At 56.3% G+C, this 15,982-nt stretch overlaps 1 protein-coding gene across 1 annotated transcript; it reads right to left on the reverse strand.

The window, feature by feature from the left end:
• Positions 1-86: 86 nt before the first annotated feature.
• On the reverse strand, positions 87-9,753 carry LOC104377456 (galactose-3-O-sulfotransferase 2-like). The gene is made up of 5 exons (XM_086618595.1): positions 9,725-9,753; positions 5,763-5,873; positions 4,185-5,136; positions 2,767-3,556; positions 87-160 (listed from the first exon to the last, which is right to left on the reverse strand). The coding sequence occupies exons 1-5, from the start codon at positions 9,751-9,753 to the stop codon at positions 87-89; spliced, it is 1,956 nt and encodes a 651-aa protein (XP_086474721.1).
• Positions 9,754-15,982: the final 6,229 nt, after the last annotated feature.

Raw genomic sequence — 15,982 nt, forward strand, 5'->3', positions numbered from 1 at the left:
TCATACCCGTGTCTACGTGAAATATTTCTAAAGATAAAATTGCTGTTTGCAGAAATAATAATAAAAACAAATGGTGTGATTGGTGTTTAGGCGAGTGATGTCATTCCTGTGAGCTCTGCGGGAGGAGGTCGGCTCATCTGATTCCCTAAAAATGGGAGGCACCATGGAGATCATAGAATCATAGAATGGTCATGGCTGGAAGGGACCTTCAAAGGCCATCTAGTCCAACCCCCCTGCAAGGAACAGGGATATCTCCAACTAGATCAGGTTGCTCAGGGCCTCGTCCAACCTGGCCTTGAACGTCTCCAGGGATGGAGCATCCACCACCTCTCTAGGCAACCTGTTCCGGTGTTCTACAACTCTCATGGTAAAAAATTTTTTCCTAATATCCAACCTGAATCTACCTCCCTCTATTTTAAAACCATTACCCCTTGTCCTATCACAACAGGCCCTCCTGAACAGCCTCTCCCCATCTTTCTTGTAGGCCCCCTTGAGGTACTGGAAGACCGCTATAAGGTCACCCCGGAGCCTCCTCTTCTCCAGGCTGAACAGCCCCAACTCTTTCAGCCTGTCCTCATAGGAAAGGTGCTCCAGCCCTCTTATCATATTCGTGGCCCTCCTCTGGACCCTCTCCAACTGGTCCATGTCCTTCTTATGTTGGGGACTCCAGAACTGGATGCAATACTCCAGGTGAGGTCTCACGAGGGCAGAGTAGAGGGAGAGAATCACCTCCCTCGACCTGCTGGCCACGCTCCTCTTGATGCAGCCCAGGATGTGGTTGGCCTTCTGGGCCGCAAGAGCACATTGCCGGCTCATATTGAGCTTCTCGTCCACCAAGATGTCCAAACTGACTCTGCCCTGCCTGCCGCTTGCTCTGGAAGGGGGATAATTTGGGTGGAAACGCCTGCTTAGGAAAACGGGGTTCCCTCCAGGCAATGGTGGGGCCAGGGCACCCCACGGGTGCTGTACTGTGGGGGTATCTCCATGGGGAAGAGCAGGGGCTGGGGCAATCCCATGAGCAGCATCCCTGGAGCAGGACCGCTGGGCACGGCTGGAGTCTGAGACCCAGAGGTCTCTCCTGCCCCTGCCAAAAATGGCATTTTGCAGAAAATAGTCAGTTTTTCAGGACCTCTCTGGGCAGAAAAATCCTGAGTTGACTATATTCTTGGTGCACCACGGCTTTTTGGAGCAATCAACGGTGCGTGCCCTGGGATGGGCTGGGCTTTTTGTGCGAGTGGGCGCGGGGGCACGCGGTGCTTTGGTTGTACCAGTGTCCCCTACCCCAGGCCACCATGGGAAGAGCTCGAGCAGGGAAGATCTGCTCCCATTTACTGAGCTGCAAACAGTGAGTAAGTGGCACCTGATGAAAATCGGGAGCGAAGGTGTCAGATGCAGGTTTGGTACCCGGATACGCAGTGTTCCCTGCCCCGGGTGCCACCCCTGCTCCTCCCTGCACCCCCAGCTGTGTCCCCTGTGGGTTTTTTGGGGGTGACGGTGGCTATGCTGCCCATGGGCTGCCCAGCACCCTTGGTCCCATGTGGGATTGTCCTCTGGGGTGAGCTGGAGACCACCCAGGAACCCAGAGTGGAGCTGGACCTCTGCAAACCGTGAGCCTGCAGCACATCCCAAGAGGAGAAACGAGGGAAGGGACCGACGCAGCGATACACGAACGTGCCTCGGAGATGAAACTTTATGGAACAAACAATACCCCAAAAACTGTGCAGCAAATGCCCCAAAAACGATGCCCCCATATCATGCCTGGCCAGATGCTCAGCACTGCCCAGTCCCTTCCAGGGAATGCACTCTGGTTTTCATCCCAGTTAAACTGGCTGCTCTCGGACACGCGGGTATTTAACGCGGGGTATGACACCGCGGTATCGGTGCCCGCTCCGGGGTAGGATGCCAATCCTGTACACGCAGCATACGAGTGCAGCAGCTGAAGGCAACACCTAACTGCAGAGTTAGGGAAAAAAAAACAGTTTTTTTTAAAAATTTTTCCCTTTTTTTTTTTTTCTTTCCCCCAGGACATTTTCAAATGTTCGAGGTTTGGGTCTTGGGCTGCTGGGGAGATTGTCTATGGGCAGACCGGTGTAATTACGGGGGACTTAATGGGAGTGACGGCGAATATTGCTGGTTTTAATGAACAGGCTGCTTTTCCAGCACCCTGGCACGAGGGTGGAGTGGAGGAGAGCCCCAGCTGGACAGACTCCCTCCTTCCCAAGCTGTAAATCAAGCCCCACCGCTCTGATTTACACCTTGGCCCCGCGCCGTCGTGGTCTCCGGCTGGTGGGAGCCCCGGGTGGAGGGCAGCAATGCTGTTCCCAGCTGGAACCATCCCCTGTGCCCCCGCGCTCCCCAGCGCGGTGCTGAGGACTCGGGCTGTCCTCCTGGTTCTGCTCCTCGCTGCTGCAGTCGGTGCTACGCAGCGCAAAGCCCTGGATCGCCTCCCCCGAGGCTTTGCCCTGTTTGCTCCTCAGGACCTCCCCTGGAAGGGTCGTGTCTTGTTGAGCCCCCAGGACCCTCCGTTGCAGCCCGTCCTGCTCCGCAGCGACAGCAGCGTGTAGCACCAAAGAGCTCGTGTGCGGTCCTGCACGGAGGTGGCCCGGGGCTTTGGTGGGCACGAGCAGCCCCCAAGCCCAGGAGCTGGGCACCTCGCTGTCCTCAGTAAAGGCAGCTGGAGAAGGATGGCTGGAGGTGGTCAGTTTTGGGTGCCCTCCAGCCTGTGCCGCAGGACGTTGCCCTTCCAAGAGGGAGAGGGCTGGTGGGTCTTGGGGGGCTTCGGGGGAAACTGCTTCTTGTAGAGAGTGCTGCTGTACTGCAGCTCCGGGGTCACCAGCCGCCGGCACATGCGTTCCGTCTCCTTATCCAAGCCCTGCTTGATGTTATAGCCCAAGATCTTGGCGTTGCCATGCTGCAGTGGCCGCAGGGAAGAGTCCTTGATGTCCTTCGGGGCCACGCTGCCCATGCCTTGCAGGCAGGTCCTCGCCAGCTCTGCCCGCCTCTCCCGAAGCGCCTGTACTTCCCGCCGCATGCGCTCCCTGCCAATGTCTCGGTTGATCCTTTCCCAGAAGGTCCTGTTGAAGTGGGTGTATATTTCCCAGTCCAGCCTGTTCCAGTCCTTGATCTTCTTCACGATGGAGTCGGAGAGGTGGGACTTGGTGCTGCTGTCCCTGATGTTGAGCGGGAAGGAGACGATGCTGTCCAGGTCCCAGCACAGCATCTCCTTCAGCAGCACCATGGACTCATCGAAGTACTCAGAGATGAGGAGCAGGTCGAAGGACGCTTCGATGGCCTTCAGCATGAGTTGCACCCGCTCGGCTGAGAACTCTCCGTCGGGATTGAAGCCAAAGTCAAACGTCATGAGGTTCCTGGCATAGTGGCTGTCGCCGGCGGCAGGGTTGTAGTAATGGTAGGGCTGGCTGAGGAACTCCTCCAGGCTGCGGGCGTGGGAGAAAGCTGACGTGCCCTTGTAGTATGAGAAGGAGGACTCCATGAGCTGCACGGGGTTCCTCAGGATGGAGAAGTAGACAGCTGAGCTGGACACCACTTTCTCCACCTGCGGAGGAGAAAAAGGAGGTTCTAAAAGTGGGGTAGGGAGAAGGGACCTGCCTGCTTGCAATCCTGCGCTCTGCTGGACAGCAGAAATGCTCCCTGGGGTTGGAGTTGGTGGGTGCTGGGGAGGGTTTCAGGGTGCAGCTCATCAAAGGAGCATTTGTGTCAGCTGTGGGGAGCCCCAGAAGAGGTACGTGGGGAGAGCAGTGACCAAAGCTCCCTGCCCCATGCTGCTACAGCTGGGTGGCCTGACTGGGCTTGAGATACATCCTGTCTCCTTGCCGTTGACTGACCTGAGCTGACACACTTAAGACGTTCTCCTCTTGCAGCTGGTACTCTCTAGGCCTGTCCAGGGAGCAAGACGTCTCCACGGGCCCACCAGACAAGAACGAGATGATAGTTCCTGACTGCTGCAGATGCTGTCCCCTGGCTTGTCTCAGGTCACAGCACAATGATTCATTAAACCTGTTTACAGAAGCTCTCAGGAGATGCCCGTAACACGCAAGGCACCTGGGGGCAAACCTGTCACTCTTCAGCTTCATCCCTGAAGAGTTTATGTGCACTATGGGTGTCCCACCTTGCTCCCCACAAGCCCCTCTCCCCCTCCCAAGGCGTCGCGGCTTTGCCCGTACCTCCGGCTGCAGGAACCGCATGTGGTGGCAGAGGATGTTGAACCGCCGAGGGTTCCTGGAGGAAAAGCCCTGCACGAACCTCGCCAAGAAGTGGTGCGGGTAGAAGAGCTGGTTGCCACCCCCGATGGGGAAGGCGAAGGTGAGGTTGTGCATCTCGCCGAAGCGGAAGAGGATGTTCATGACGGTGCTGCTGGCGCTCTTGTGGACTTTGAGAAAAACAATGTCAGTCTTGGGCTCGCACGTCTCCCCTGGAGAGGAGACCCCTCTGGCCTGCTGGCCTTCTCCAGGAGTCCCCTCCTCAGCCTTAGAGACTTCTGTCCAGCTTGGGAAAAATCCTCTCTCCAGGTTTGTCTGGTAAAAGCCCTCTGCTTGCGGAGGTTGAGCTGAATTTGGCAAGGGGTGTTCAAGCAAGCTGCCCCACCGATGGTGCGGGGAACTCGTGGCTTGAGGCTGAGACTGGCTCTGTACCACCACCTGTCTCGTTCCTGGTGGTGATGTTCTCCCGTGCTCCTCTGTGGTCATCCTGTTTGCAAAGGTTATGAGCTTGCTGGTGACAGCATCAGCTTCTCCCAAAACTGCGGAGATCCTCCCAGGAAAACTTGGAGAAGGACCTTCTCTGGTTGTTTTTCTCAGGCTGGGAAGCTGGGATGTCAGCCTCATGGATGAAGGATGGGCTTTCACCATCTTGCTGTCCTCCACAGGTAGCTGCGTCCAGGGCTCCTCCTGGCTGCCTGGGCTGCTTTCCAGTGGGGTCTCCTGGCTGAAGTACAGATGCATCGGAAAAATGTCCTGCAGGCTCTCAGTCGAAGCGAGGTCCAGCATGGCTTCTCCCTGCCAGTGCAGGGAGTCTTCCTGCCGCAGCGGGTCAGGGGTCTGGAGGGCATAGCTGAGCCTCTTCTGGCCGTGGTCCACGGTCGGCTGCAGGGCACGCTCCAGCTCGCACCGGCAGCTTCTGCAACAGGGAGGACGTGAGGCTCAGCTGCAATCGGGCAGAGGACAGAAGGAGCATGCAAAGAGGGCAGCTCCTCTGCAGCTCAACCAACCCCCCCCTGCGGACACCCCAAAGCGCGTTCCCCCAGCTTCCTTGGGGTGGGTGGGCGTTACTGGTGCGTGTAGCACTTGGCCACTGCCCTGGGAGGTTGGGGTGGGTGTGAGAAGAGAAGGATGGGTCAGCAGTGATGCACTAATGCCCCTGTCCCCCTGGAGCACCGTGGGCTGGTGGAAAGGGGCAAAGCAAGAGAAGGCAAGGAGAGAGAAGAGCAGGTGGCCTGGAGAAGCTGGAGGAAAGCTTGCAGATGATCCCAGACTGGGAGGACTGGGAGGATGCCCAAGGGCTGTACAGTTTTGAGGCCAGCCAGGAAGAAGCCCAGAGCAGCTTGGTCTGGACCCAGAGCGGGCTCAGCTCTGGCCAGGGTGATGTGAGAGCCCCAGAGGGGTCCTCTCCCACCTGACCCTTCCTCCCTGTCTAAAGAAGACGCTGTTGGGTGGTTTTCAGGAGGATGGTTTCGAGCCCACCTGGGCGGGCGGTGGAAGGCTGGAGGATGAGGAGCAGGATTTGCAATCCTGCTTGGGACCTACCTGGGAGGCTGCAGCTTCTCCACGACTTGAAGCGTGACCAAGAGGAAGATGAGGAGGCTGAAGAAGACCCAGAGCCGACCTGGCTGGCACCTGTATATTGCTTTCAACTTCCTACAAGGAAAGCAGACGTTTCAGACCATTAGTAGGTAGAAGAAACGCGTGTGTGAGGCAGGGGGGAAAGAGGCCTTGAGACCTTTTTTTTTATGTTTTTTTAGGTTTTTTTGAAGATAAGGTCATGTTTTCGCATGCGGAAGAGGCGCAGAGGCAGCGATAACCGACGAAGCTCAGAGGGCTGTCCTCCAGCACTGTAGCCCGGTGGAAATTTCCACCTGGGACACACGTATATCGCACCGAAAGGTAAACAGCGATAACCACGAAAGTCCCTCGGCTGCTCAGGAACGCCGTACAGGCACAGCCCGAGCTCCCACCTCGGCAGCTGGAGCTGGCACCGCTTGCGTTTGCCCTGCCCTGCCTGGCCTAGGAATATCGGGAATATCCCGTCTTTATAAACAAATTCCATAAGACTTTGTTTTCCCCGCTCTCCCCTTCTCCCGATGCTGCCGTTGGAGGCGGTTGCCACCCGCGCGGGCTCCGGCAAACCCTCATGGAGCTTGATCATAGTCTTAATCTTAGTCTTAATCTTAAGCAGAGCAGCTGGGGGACTAAGCTTCCTGGAAAAAAAGGATTAGCCTGCATTTCATTTCTGTTGGTTTCTACCCAGGGAACTTGTTGCCTGGCAGGAGATGATTTGTACCAAGAACCTGGTCAAATCCTCTGTCGTGGGCTCCTCCTTGGGTGGGAGACCAGCCCAGGAGCCCCAGGTGTCTGCTCTCCCCCCCCAGAGGGAGGGAGCAGGCACAGGCTGCTTGGCTGAGCACGGAACGGAGGGATCTAAATAGGAGGAATGAATGAGAGCAGAAGTTTGGGCAGAGCCTGCTTGGAAGCCACATCCCAACAGCTACTCTGTGTTCGTTGGTTTGGCCGCTTCCTTCAGTGGTCAGTTTTGGACCAAGAGCGTGGGCCTGGGACCACACCGACCTTCTTGTCCCAGAGTTTCTTTATCTCCATGGTGCTTTATCTCCTACTCTGGGTAGTCCTGTGACACGTGGGAGAAGTACTAGCTTGATGAGCTAGCAATGAGGCAAACACGGGCTGTCAGAAGCAGTCACATGGATCCTGTTGGTACCGGTGAGGAATTTGGGTTTGCTATTGAAAAAAATTTTGGATTTGCTCCAGAAAAACCGTTGACCGAGCATTACAACCAACTGTAGTTTGCTTTCTACAGCACTGCTTCCAGTGGTTGCGTGTCGGTTGGGACACTCGTGGGTACGGTTCTGCCCTGCTCTCGGTAACGTCACTCGATGAGTCGAAACACTAAGCTCCTCCTGCGAGACTTTCCATGTCTACAGTACTTGGGACTGGGAGGCTGGGAGGTCTTTAGGTCATGCTGATGCTGCTGAGAATTCAAAAGGCACGTAACTCCTAGCAGGGTGAACACCCCAGTGGTCAGCAGCACAGCATCCCCAGAACCTGACGGCAACCTGGAGGTACCCGTGCTCGTTTTCCGCTGGAGGAGCAGACTGCCAAGCTTGGTCGGGAGACAGGCAGCTGGTGAACGTGCGCATGGCTCGCTGCCTGGCCACGCAAGCGGCACAAGGAGAGCCTCGTGCTGTCGAAGATGAACGGGTGTGACAAGCAACGGATCAGAAAAACTCCAAATGCTTAAACAGTGCTTAAAATGATGAGAGATGTTCTAGGGAGAAGGTTGCCGCAGAGACTCAAGGCTGCCCCAGAGCTGCTGCAAGGTGAGGCTTGCTGTGATGTGGAAGGTCACCGATGGACAGAGAGACCAAAGAGGGAGAAGGCAGTGAAGGAGGAGTTGCTCCAGGATGAAGCGATGCTGCTGGACACGTCTTGCTGGAGGCTTAATCCAACTCTCCGATCACTCGAGGTGCAGCTGATACCGAGTTTGTCTGCCTGGCCAGTCTCAGAAAAGCGGCAAGGAGGGGATGAAGAGCTAACTGACCGTGGTATTTAGCGATATGCCCAAACTCCCTCTTTGGGGAGACCTGCACGAGCAACCAGTACCAAAGGCAGAATGATGCAACGCTTCCCCGGCAAGCGGTGCTGAGGTAGGCGGCACCCTCTGCTACTCTGGTATCTGTATTTTGTGGAGATATAATTCTAGACTCGCTTCCACAGAAGTCCCTGGTCAGTACTGAGCTTTCAACCTGTAGAGAATCGGTGAAAGATCCAGGTCCTTTTGCCGCTCGCCTGCTGCCTCTTTTGAGATGACCATTGCGCTGCTTGAACAACCAGTTGAGAACATGCAACGTGTTGCTGGCTGTTTGGGTCTGATCCAGCCAGCATAAAGCCAGAGCCCTTCCTCCAGGCTGGCTCTGGTGGGACGCACATGTGCCGAGAAAGGAAGAGCTTTGGCAGCACCGAAGTTTGCACCAAAGATGCCAAGAAGCTGCACTGAAGGCAGCAAAACCAGGATAAAACGACACGTGTGGCATAGAGAAGCCTTTATCTCGGAGGCTGGAGCAGCTGGATGATTTGCAGCTGGACAACGAGGCTCAACTGCTTTCCATGGGTAACTCCTTCACAGCCTTCTCTCCGTGGAAATGCCTCCGGCTGCGGGCAGGCTATAGCTGCAGAACCCCCGCGGATCAGAGCCCGTGTGCTGTCACCTCCAGCTGTGACAAAGCGGGGTGCAGAGATGGATGCAGCACCCCAAAGATGCCTTTGGCTGCCGGAGCCACAGCATCTGACTCCTCCTACGCTGGCTCAATGGATTTAATCCAAACCCAATCTGTTGGCCATTTATTTCCGAGGGATGATGGCCCCCAGCCATGCCTCACTGCCTGCTCCTGGCAGAGGAGGGGGTCCCAAGGTGCTGCTTGGAAGTGGGCACTGCAGATCTCCCCTCCCTTTTTCCCCTCTCTGCTTGAAGCAGAGAAGAGGACCTGCCTCCCTCCGACCTGTGCCCCTTCCTTGTCCAACATAAAAATATGTCGGGATGGGTCCGTGGTCGGACGGTGCTCGCTGAGCTTTGCAGGGTCTCAGCCGACCACCGGGCGCTGCGGGAGGTGGCCGAGGCCGAGTTCACCAGGCAGAGAGGTGGCAGAAAATGACTTTTTTTGATTTTCTGTGGCTAGAGACCCTCCAGGCAGCGAGCGACGTTGCACGGGGAATGAACGCACACGGCAGGTACACCGGCAGCAGCCCGCTTCCTTCCTTACGTCCCAATAAATGGGAAAACGGGGACAGCGGTCCGTCGGGACGCGCAGGAGAAGATAAGGTAGCACAGCGAGGGCACGGAGGCACCTCCTGCCTGCGTCGGTGCCCAACCTCTCCCTGAAAAACCTGGATTTGGAAAGTCCCCAGGTCCCCTGCACCATGGCGTGGGGGGCAACACCCCAGATGCTGCAGGTGCATGGGGAAAGGCTGTCCTGCCCTGAAATGCCCTGCCCCGGCAAGAAGGCACTGCCATGAAGTCAAGCCTTGCTCTTCCCTGCTCCTCTCCGAAACAGAGGCTGTGGAAGAGGGCACCTCACCCTAGATGCATTCATTGGGTTGGCCATGCCAGCCTTGCGCGGGGCCACCTTTCTGCACGCGGAGCTGGGAGCGGTGTGCCCTCACCCAGGACCCTACTCGCCCCACCAAGGTCTTTGCCGTTCTTCTTCCTTACAAAAGATGCTGTTTTCCTGCCTAGCACGCCAGGAAGAGGTGCTGCCCTTGGAACTTTGCTAGAAGAGGAAGCTCCACCAACTCAGACCTCCCTGCATTTATGCGGAGCAGAAGCGCTCCTCTGCCCGTTCCCATCACCTCTTCGATCTCCAGCCATTTCTCAACGCGGAGGGACCTACAAGGGCACGACCTCTGGGTAGGATGGAAATAGGATTTTTACTTAAGGAAACGGTATTTTACTTAAATAAATAAAAAAAAAATCCACTTACGTGATCAAATACCTTCTGAATTTTAGCATGGTGAGCTGGAGCCTTGGCCGGGGAGCGAGTGGTTATCGTCGGACTGGGAGAATGGAAAGCAAACACCCGGAGCCTGACTTGTGTGCCTGCGGCCGGTGGCCCCTCCCCAGGGGGGTGCGCCTGGGACGGGGAGCCCGCCGGCGGACCTTCCCACCGGTGTCCTGCTCTCCAGTGCCTGCCCCAGGGAGTGACTCCGGTGAGCGGCACGCTTAGGTGGCCACGGCCTCCAGGGCTGCTGGCAGCAGGCTGCCTTCTGCAAGCTGCTGCCACGTCATGCAGAGGGATGGGCAGGCTGTCCAGGCGCTCACGGATGCTACGGGGGTGGCCGTGCCACCCATGCTTGTGTCCCTGCTTTACTGCTTGGTTTCACCCATGGCTGTTGATGTTCTGCTTTGACCCGTCGTGTCCTCCTGCTCTGCGATTTGTGATTGATCTTCGTCCCTTCTTTTCCCTTCTTGTGTCCTGCTTTTATTTCTTGACAAAGCTGGGGACAGAGATGGTTTGGTCATGCGTGTTTAGCTCTTGGTAATCGTTGTGTTGATAAAGACTTGGGGTCTGTGCTGCTGAGTCCCTGTGCAGGCTGGGTTGTACCTGCATGGCATGGAGCTGATCCTCTCCAACACCCACTGGTTCCATCCGCCCTGGGCTGGGGTTATGGCAATTCCCAGCTCCCTCCTTTGCTTCCCCTTGCCATAGTCGCCATTCCAGGGAGAGCGTTTAACCACCTGCTGCTCCAGACACATTGAAATCTTGCATCTGCCATCTTCAGACTGGCCTCCCATGTTCCTCCAAGCCAGCAATGTCCTCAGCCCCCCATGCTGGGACTGTGCTCTGCCAGGATGACCAGCAACAGCACAGCCCTGCTAGGAAGCCAACTGTTGCCCAGTAGAAAATGGTCACTGGGTCTGCTTCTTGCTGGCTGGTGGGCAACGTAAGACAACTCAAAGGAGGACTGGGAGGCTGCCCTCCGTGATGGAGGTCCACAGCCGCTTCTTTGCTAGGGGTCTCCTCCCTCTTCATTAGCTTTTCCTCCACACCCTTCCCCTTCCAGGCTCATCCCAGCATCCTGCACAGCATCAGCAAGACACAGCCCAGCCGTGTGTGACCAGGGGCCCTAAGCCCAGGTAGTGGGACCACGTGCTTCGCATATCTGGGTGCCAGACACCTGGGGCGGTGCTGGAGATGGAGGATACGTGTCTGCGACATGTGCCACGAGGACCGGCTGCTCAGGCTGTGCAACATCTGTTCTGCAGGACCCGGCTCCCCACGTGCCTCCTGGCACCAGCGGAGAGGACCCTGGCCGTGCCCTGTTTCCCTTCACCAGTGTCCGTGGGTCTCAGGAAACGCATACCAGACAGATGAGCCACTTCCAGCCCAGACCTTGGCTTTCTGGAGGAACAAAAGGGCCCAGCTTCCTCCCTCCCCCTGGCAGGTGGGAGGGCAGCCGTTCCCCTCGCCCTGGCACAGGCAGGCGCTGCCTTTCCCCTTCCACCTCATCGAAACCGCAAGTTTACTGTGGGGCTGTTGCGTTTCTCCACCCATCCTGCTCTCCTGCTATCTACCCAGGCTGGCAGCTTATCTTGGAGCCTGGGGCTGGGTGAGAGCCACAGGCCAGCTCACTGTTTGCAGGGATCAAACCCCTTTCTGCTGTTGGGAGGCTTGGACGGAAGAGTTGGTGCTTCTCCCCTCTCCTTCCCTCTGCACAACCATGCCCCGTGCAACCTGAGATGGATAAGCCCACTTGGGGGGCCACGGTGATGTGGGGTAGGTGGCTGAGGGGGTCCATGAGCATCCCCCAGGCAGGACCTTGGGAGACATCCTACTGCTGAAGGGCATGGAGCACCCTTTCCTGGGAGCATCCAGAGGCTCATCAACATTGAGGGTGCCCAGATTGGCTTGATCCTGCTCCTCTTTGGTTACTTCCTCTTGCTGAGTTGCCACTTGTGAGATTTGCAGCTGCTCAGCTCACTTGCTTCCCTAAGGACAAGCCTATCTGTCCATGGGGACCTCATGGGAGGTCCAGTTTCGGTACGTAATCCTGGACAGCATCTCCTGTATTCCTGTTTGCTGCCTGGCAGCCTCCTTCTTGGGCATGAGTTGATGAATCTGTAGAAGAGAAACTGAAAAGGCAAAGTTGTCTGCTCCTGCTGGAGTCTGGTGACACGAAGCACAGCATATACTCTCATCTGCCTGCATGCTGCTTCTGTTGGAGGCCACATCTGCAGGACCTCAATAGCTCTTCTCTTGGGCTGCTTCTGTTACCTCTGCATCCCAGAGAGGCTGTTTTGGAGCGTGTCCTGGTCGGAATGTGGCTCTGCTTGTGGGTCTTGGTGGAGACAGCAGTCCTGTGACGTTGCAGCCGGTGGTCTCTTCTTTCCCGTAGATGCTGGAGCAGGGATCAGGATACGGGCCGGCAAACGCGTCTTTTGCAGCTGCGTCTCTTGACGAGCGAAAGGTGCCCTTGTAGGAGGGATTGGGCCCCATCTCTGCTCACCAGGCAGCTGGGTCCAGCTGGGGTGGCCTAACGGGCTCATAACTTTTCTGTAGGTGTGAAGACTGTCCTGCTGGTGCAGAACTGCCCCGAGTGCCCATTGTTGAGTATGACCCTCATGGGGTCATTCCATGAGGGTATGTTCACCCTCCCAGGCGGTGTGCTCAGTCACTGCCTGGGAATGGGCTGATCTCAGCAGAAGGCAGATGAGGAGCCCCGAAGACAGATAACAGCAGAAGCCTCCAATCCCTTCCTGTCTCACATCCCAGTATTCCCATCTGTGCTCAAGATGATGAGCAAGACCTCAGCTTGCCTCAAGATACCCCGGACCTTGCCACTCTCATGCAATGGCTTTCCTGCTCGGCCTGTCCATGGCCTGGTGGGTTTCTCCCAGGGTAGTTGGGCAAGCTGCACCTGGAAAGCAGGCATCTCTGGTCCATTTGCAGGCCTGCACCTGGGTTGAGGTGAGTATGCGGGAAGGGGACTGTCTCTCTGGTGAAGAGGAGAGGAGTCTCATGACCCAAATTTCCAACTGCAGGGGCTGGACCACCAGCAAGGACTGCAGAACCGACAGAGAGGGCATCCCACAAGCATCTGCTTGCGTCACACCTCCTGCCATTGCATAAAGGTCTGCGGTGTCTCGTTAATACCTCATGAGTCCAGGTGAGTCCCAAAGCACTACCCCATTAGAAGAGGACCGCTATCTTCATCAAACAAACAGCCAGACTCTGAAAGGACCTTTTTATTTTCTTCTTTTTATCAAGTCCTGCTTTTTATCAAGTCTTTTTATCAAGTCCTGCTTTTTATCGAGTGCTGATGACCAGTTTTGTTCTCCTTCCACTTCACAATGAGGCCAACCTGTTGGGAAGGGTGCAGTTTCATGAGCCGGCCCTGCTCCTTTCGCAGCAGCCTCCTTCCCTCCTCGCTCCATCTCCCTTGAGCCTGAGCTGGTGCTTGCTTGGCCTCAGCAATCCTCATCATGGACTAAACTGAAGGAAAACCTTTGCAGGAGGAGGGGACGGATGTCCTTGCATGGGTTGGCAAGAGGGAGGCAGCTGTAGACTGGAGGGCACATGCAGGCAGGGAGGTGTCTTTGTAGAGGGGAGAGACTAGGGTCCTGAAGCAAGTGAGGAAACTGCTTCTGGGGCTTTGCCAACGGAGGTTGGGGCAACCTCTGGAGGTCTTCTGGGGTGGGAGTGGCCTGCAGAGGTTTTCTTAGCAGGGAATGGAGAGTGATGGAGCTCCTGCTGGTGATGTCTCCTTACTTTTAAAGTCAAAGTGGAAGAGCTATAAAAGAAATGAAAACCTCTTTGTGTCTAAAAGAAGCAGTCAATGCTCCTTAGACTCCTAGAGAAGCCGTTTGCTGGAGAGGGAAAACCAGAGTGCTACAGAAAAGCCATACCCAAGGTTAAAATTCTCCTGGGAAGGCCAGGAGTAAAAAAACTACTGATCTCATACTGGAGGAGCCTGGAGACCTCTTGGCAGTGCCATGATGGTAGAGCAGACCTCCAAAGAAGCCCAGCTGGTGTGAGAGGCTGAGGAGCCCTCCCACAAGGAAGGAGTGGTGGTGCTGGCTGCATCTGTGGTGGGAGTCCTGGCACACAGAGCTGGAATCACCTGGCTTGAGGCTGTTGTCCCTTTGCCTCATGCAGGCAGCTAGACTGTGAGAACCTGGTGGGAGGTTGTTCCCACTGGGATAAGTCAGGGGAAGCAGGTCCAACGTTGGACTGAGTCCCATTCCTCTCCCGGCATGACCACCAGGTCCTGTTCCCCACCATTGCTCCTCACTGTCCTTGTGCCACCTGCCCAGGCTCTGCTGGCACATCTCTCATCACACGTCCACCACATCCCATCAGGGAACCCACCTCCGCCCCTCGGTTCGGGTCCTCAGCCCTAAGGTGTCCGGTCGCCCGGTGCTGCTGCCTCCTCCCACCCGGTGAGAAATGGCTGAGCCGAGGTTGGGGATCTGCCTTTCACGGGCACGAAAGTACAACCAGAAGAAACGCATCAAACTGTACCCTCGAGCGGTGCCACAACTCATCATCCTGACTCCAGGAAGGGAGAGGGGCACAGCTGAGTCCTACACGCCGCCGAGGCTGGCAGGGTTGTCCCCACTCACATCGCTTCAGTGGTTTTCCCCCCCCCCCCCAGTCTTTATTCTTTGTTGGTTTTGTGTTGGTTGGTGCATTGGTTGGGTTTTTTGAGGGTTTTTTTGTGTGTGCTTCGCTTAAGCAAGGACTTATCTTCATCGTTTTCTGCCTACACGTGGTCAGTTTGGCCATGTCCATTTGTATCCCAGCAGCCTGGAGCTTGCTGGATCTCAGAGGGGCTGAAAAGTCCAGAGCTTTGTGCGTGTCTCCCCAGCAGCGAGTCAGCCCAGAGGCAGCTGGGCAATCAGGACCTGGGACATCCCGATTTCCAAGGTCTGCACTCCTTCCCTCAAAACCCCCGACGGAGAGAAACTTCAGAGCAGGATGGGCTTCCCCACCGCCACCTCCAGCAAACTCTTTGCGCAGCTTTTCTGTTTGCCTTTCAGACCCGTTTGCGGACAGCCGTGCTCACGAAACGAGCCCCGATAACTTAGAATCATAGAATCATAGAACAGCCAGGGCTGGAAGGGACCTTCAAAGGTCATCTAGTCCAACCCCCCTGCAAGGAACAGGGATATCTCCAACTAGATCAGGTTGCTCAGGGCCTCATCCAACCTGGCCTTGAACGTCTCCAGGGATGGAGCATCCACCACCTCTCTGGGCAACCTGTTCCAGTGTTCTACAACTGGTTGTAGAACTACAACTTCTAGACGACTTTCCTGGGGCGGCGGGGGGGGGAAACCCAGGGCGCTGCGTTATCAAACAACGTGCCAGTTTGCTTTCCGAGTCATTCCGAAATCTATCACCCGCGGGGCCTCCCCTTCCGCCGCCGGGCAGCCGCCCGTCCATTAGCGCCTACCTAAATCCATATTTATTCAATTTCACGCTTCGCAGAGCCAATTTAATTAGTTCCTATCAGCTTCAATAGCTCTCCTGGGACGTTGGAGCCAGTGACGTGCTCGTTGATACCAACTTGCTCCAAGACAATGCTCAGGGCCAACGGGAGCAAACGCATCCGGCTGGGAAGTCAGGAGCGAAGCGTGGAGAGAGCTGAGCGCAGGACCGGTGCTGACACGCTGTGGCTGCTGGGTTGGATGGGATCCCGCCGGCACAGGGAGCTTGTGCCAGAGAGGACAAGGCAGAGCCTGTGCCAGCACTGGGCAGAGCTCCTGTTGGGCGTGAAGGCTGAAGAACAGCTGGATGCGCTCGGGTTGAGGCGAGAAGCACGTCGTCGCTTCTGATCGTACGCTTTTTGGCTTGCGTGGGGACTTTGGCCCTAACCATACACTTATTTGTTCTTTAATCTCGGTCACCTTATCAGGAGCCTTTGAAGGACCAAATACATCACCGCTCACCTTGGGAACAGGCTTTGCCATTTCTTTTCAGATGGTCTCGTTTCCTTGTCCGAGACCTCTGAGAGATTAGGGTGATCCCTTGCAAACCTGGGCTTTGTCTTGAAGCCTCTGAAGCCTGCGGCGCTGGCAGCTCTCGACCTGTGTGTTTTAGGGTGGCTTTGACGTTAGACCAGATCCTTCATGGCCTTGTAGGATCTAGGACCTTCTGAAGTTAGACCAGATCCTTCATGGCCTTGTAGGATCTAGGACCTTCTGAACAATTCCCAATGACTGTCCACGTCATCATCTCCAA

The sequence above is a fragment of the Tauraco erythrolophus genome, chromosome 11 (assembly GCF_009769465.1).
Source record: "Tauraco erythrolophus isolate bTauEry1 chromosome 11, bTauEry1.pri, whole genome shotgun sequence".
Classification (NCBI taxonomy): Eukaryota; Metazoa; Chordata; class Aves; order Musophagiformes; family Musophagidae; genus Tauraco; species Tauraco erythrolophus.

What these genes read in the sequence shown, in the direction of transcription:
- LOC104377456 (XM_086618595.1), bottom strand. Translation starts at nt 9,753, where the DNA reads ATGCTAAAATTCAGAAGGTATTTGATCAC. An exon ending in GAGAAGCTGCAGCCTCCCAG is followed by an intron (nt 5,137 to 5,762) that starts GTAGGTCCCAAG and finishes TCCCTGTTGCAG; the next exon opens with AAGCTGCCGGTGCGAGCTGG. An exon ending in TCCCCCGAAGCCCCCCAAGA is followed by an intron (nt 161 to 2,766) that starts CCCACCAGCCCT and finishes GATCTCCATGGT; the next exon opens with GCCTCCCATTTTTAGGGAAT.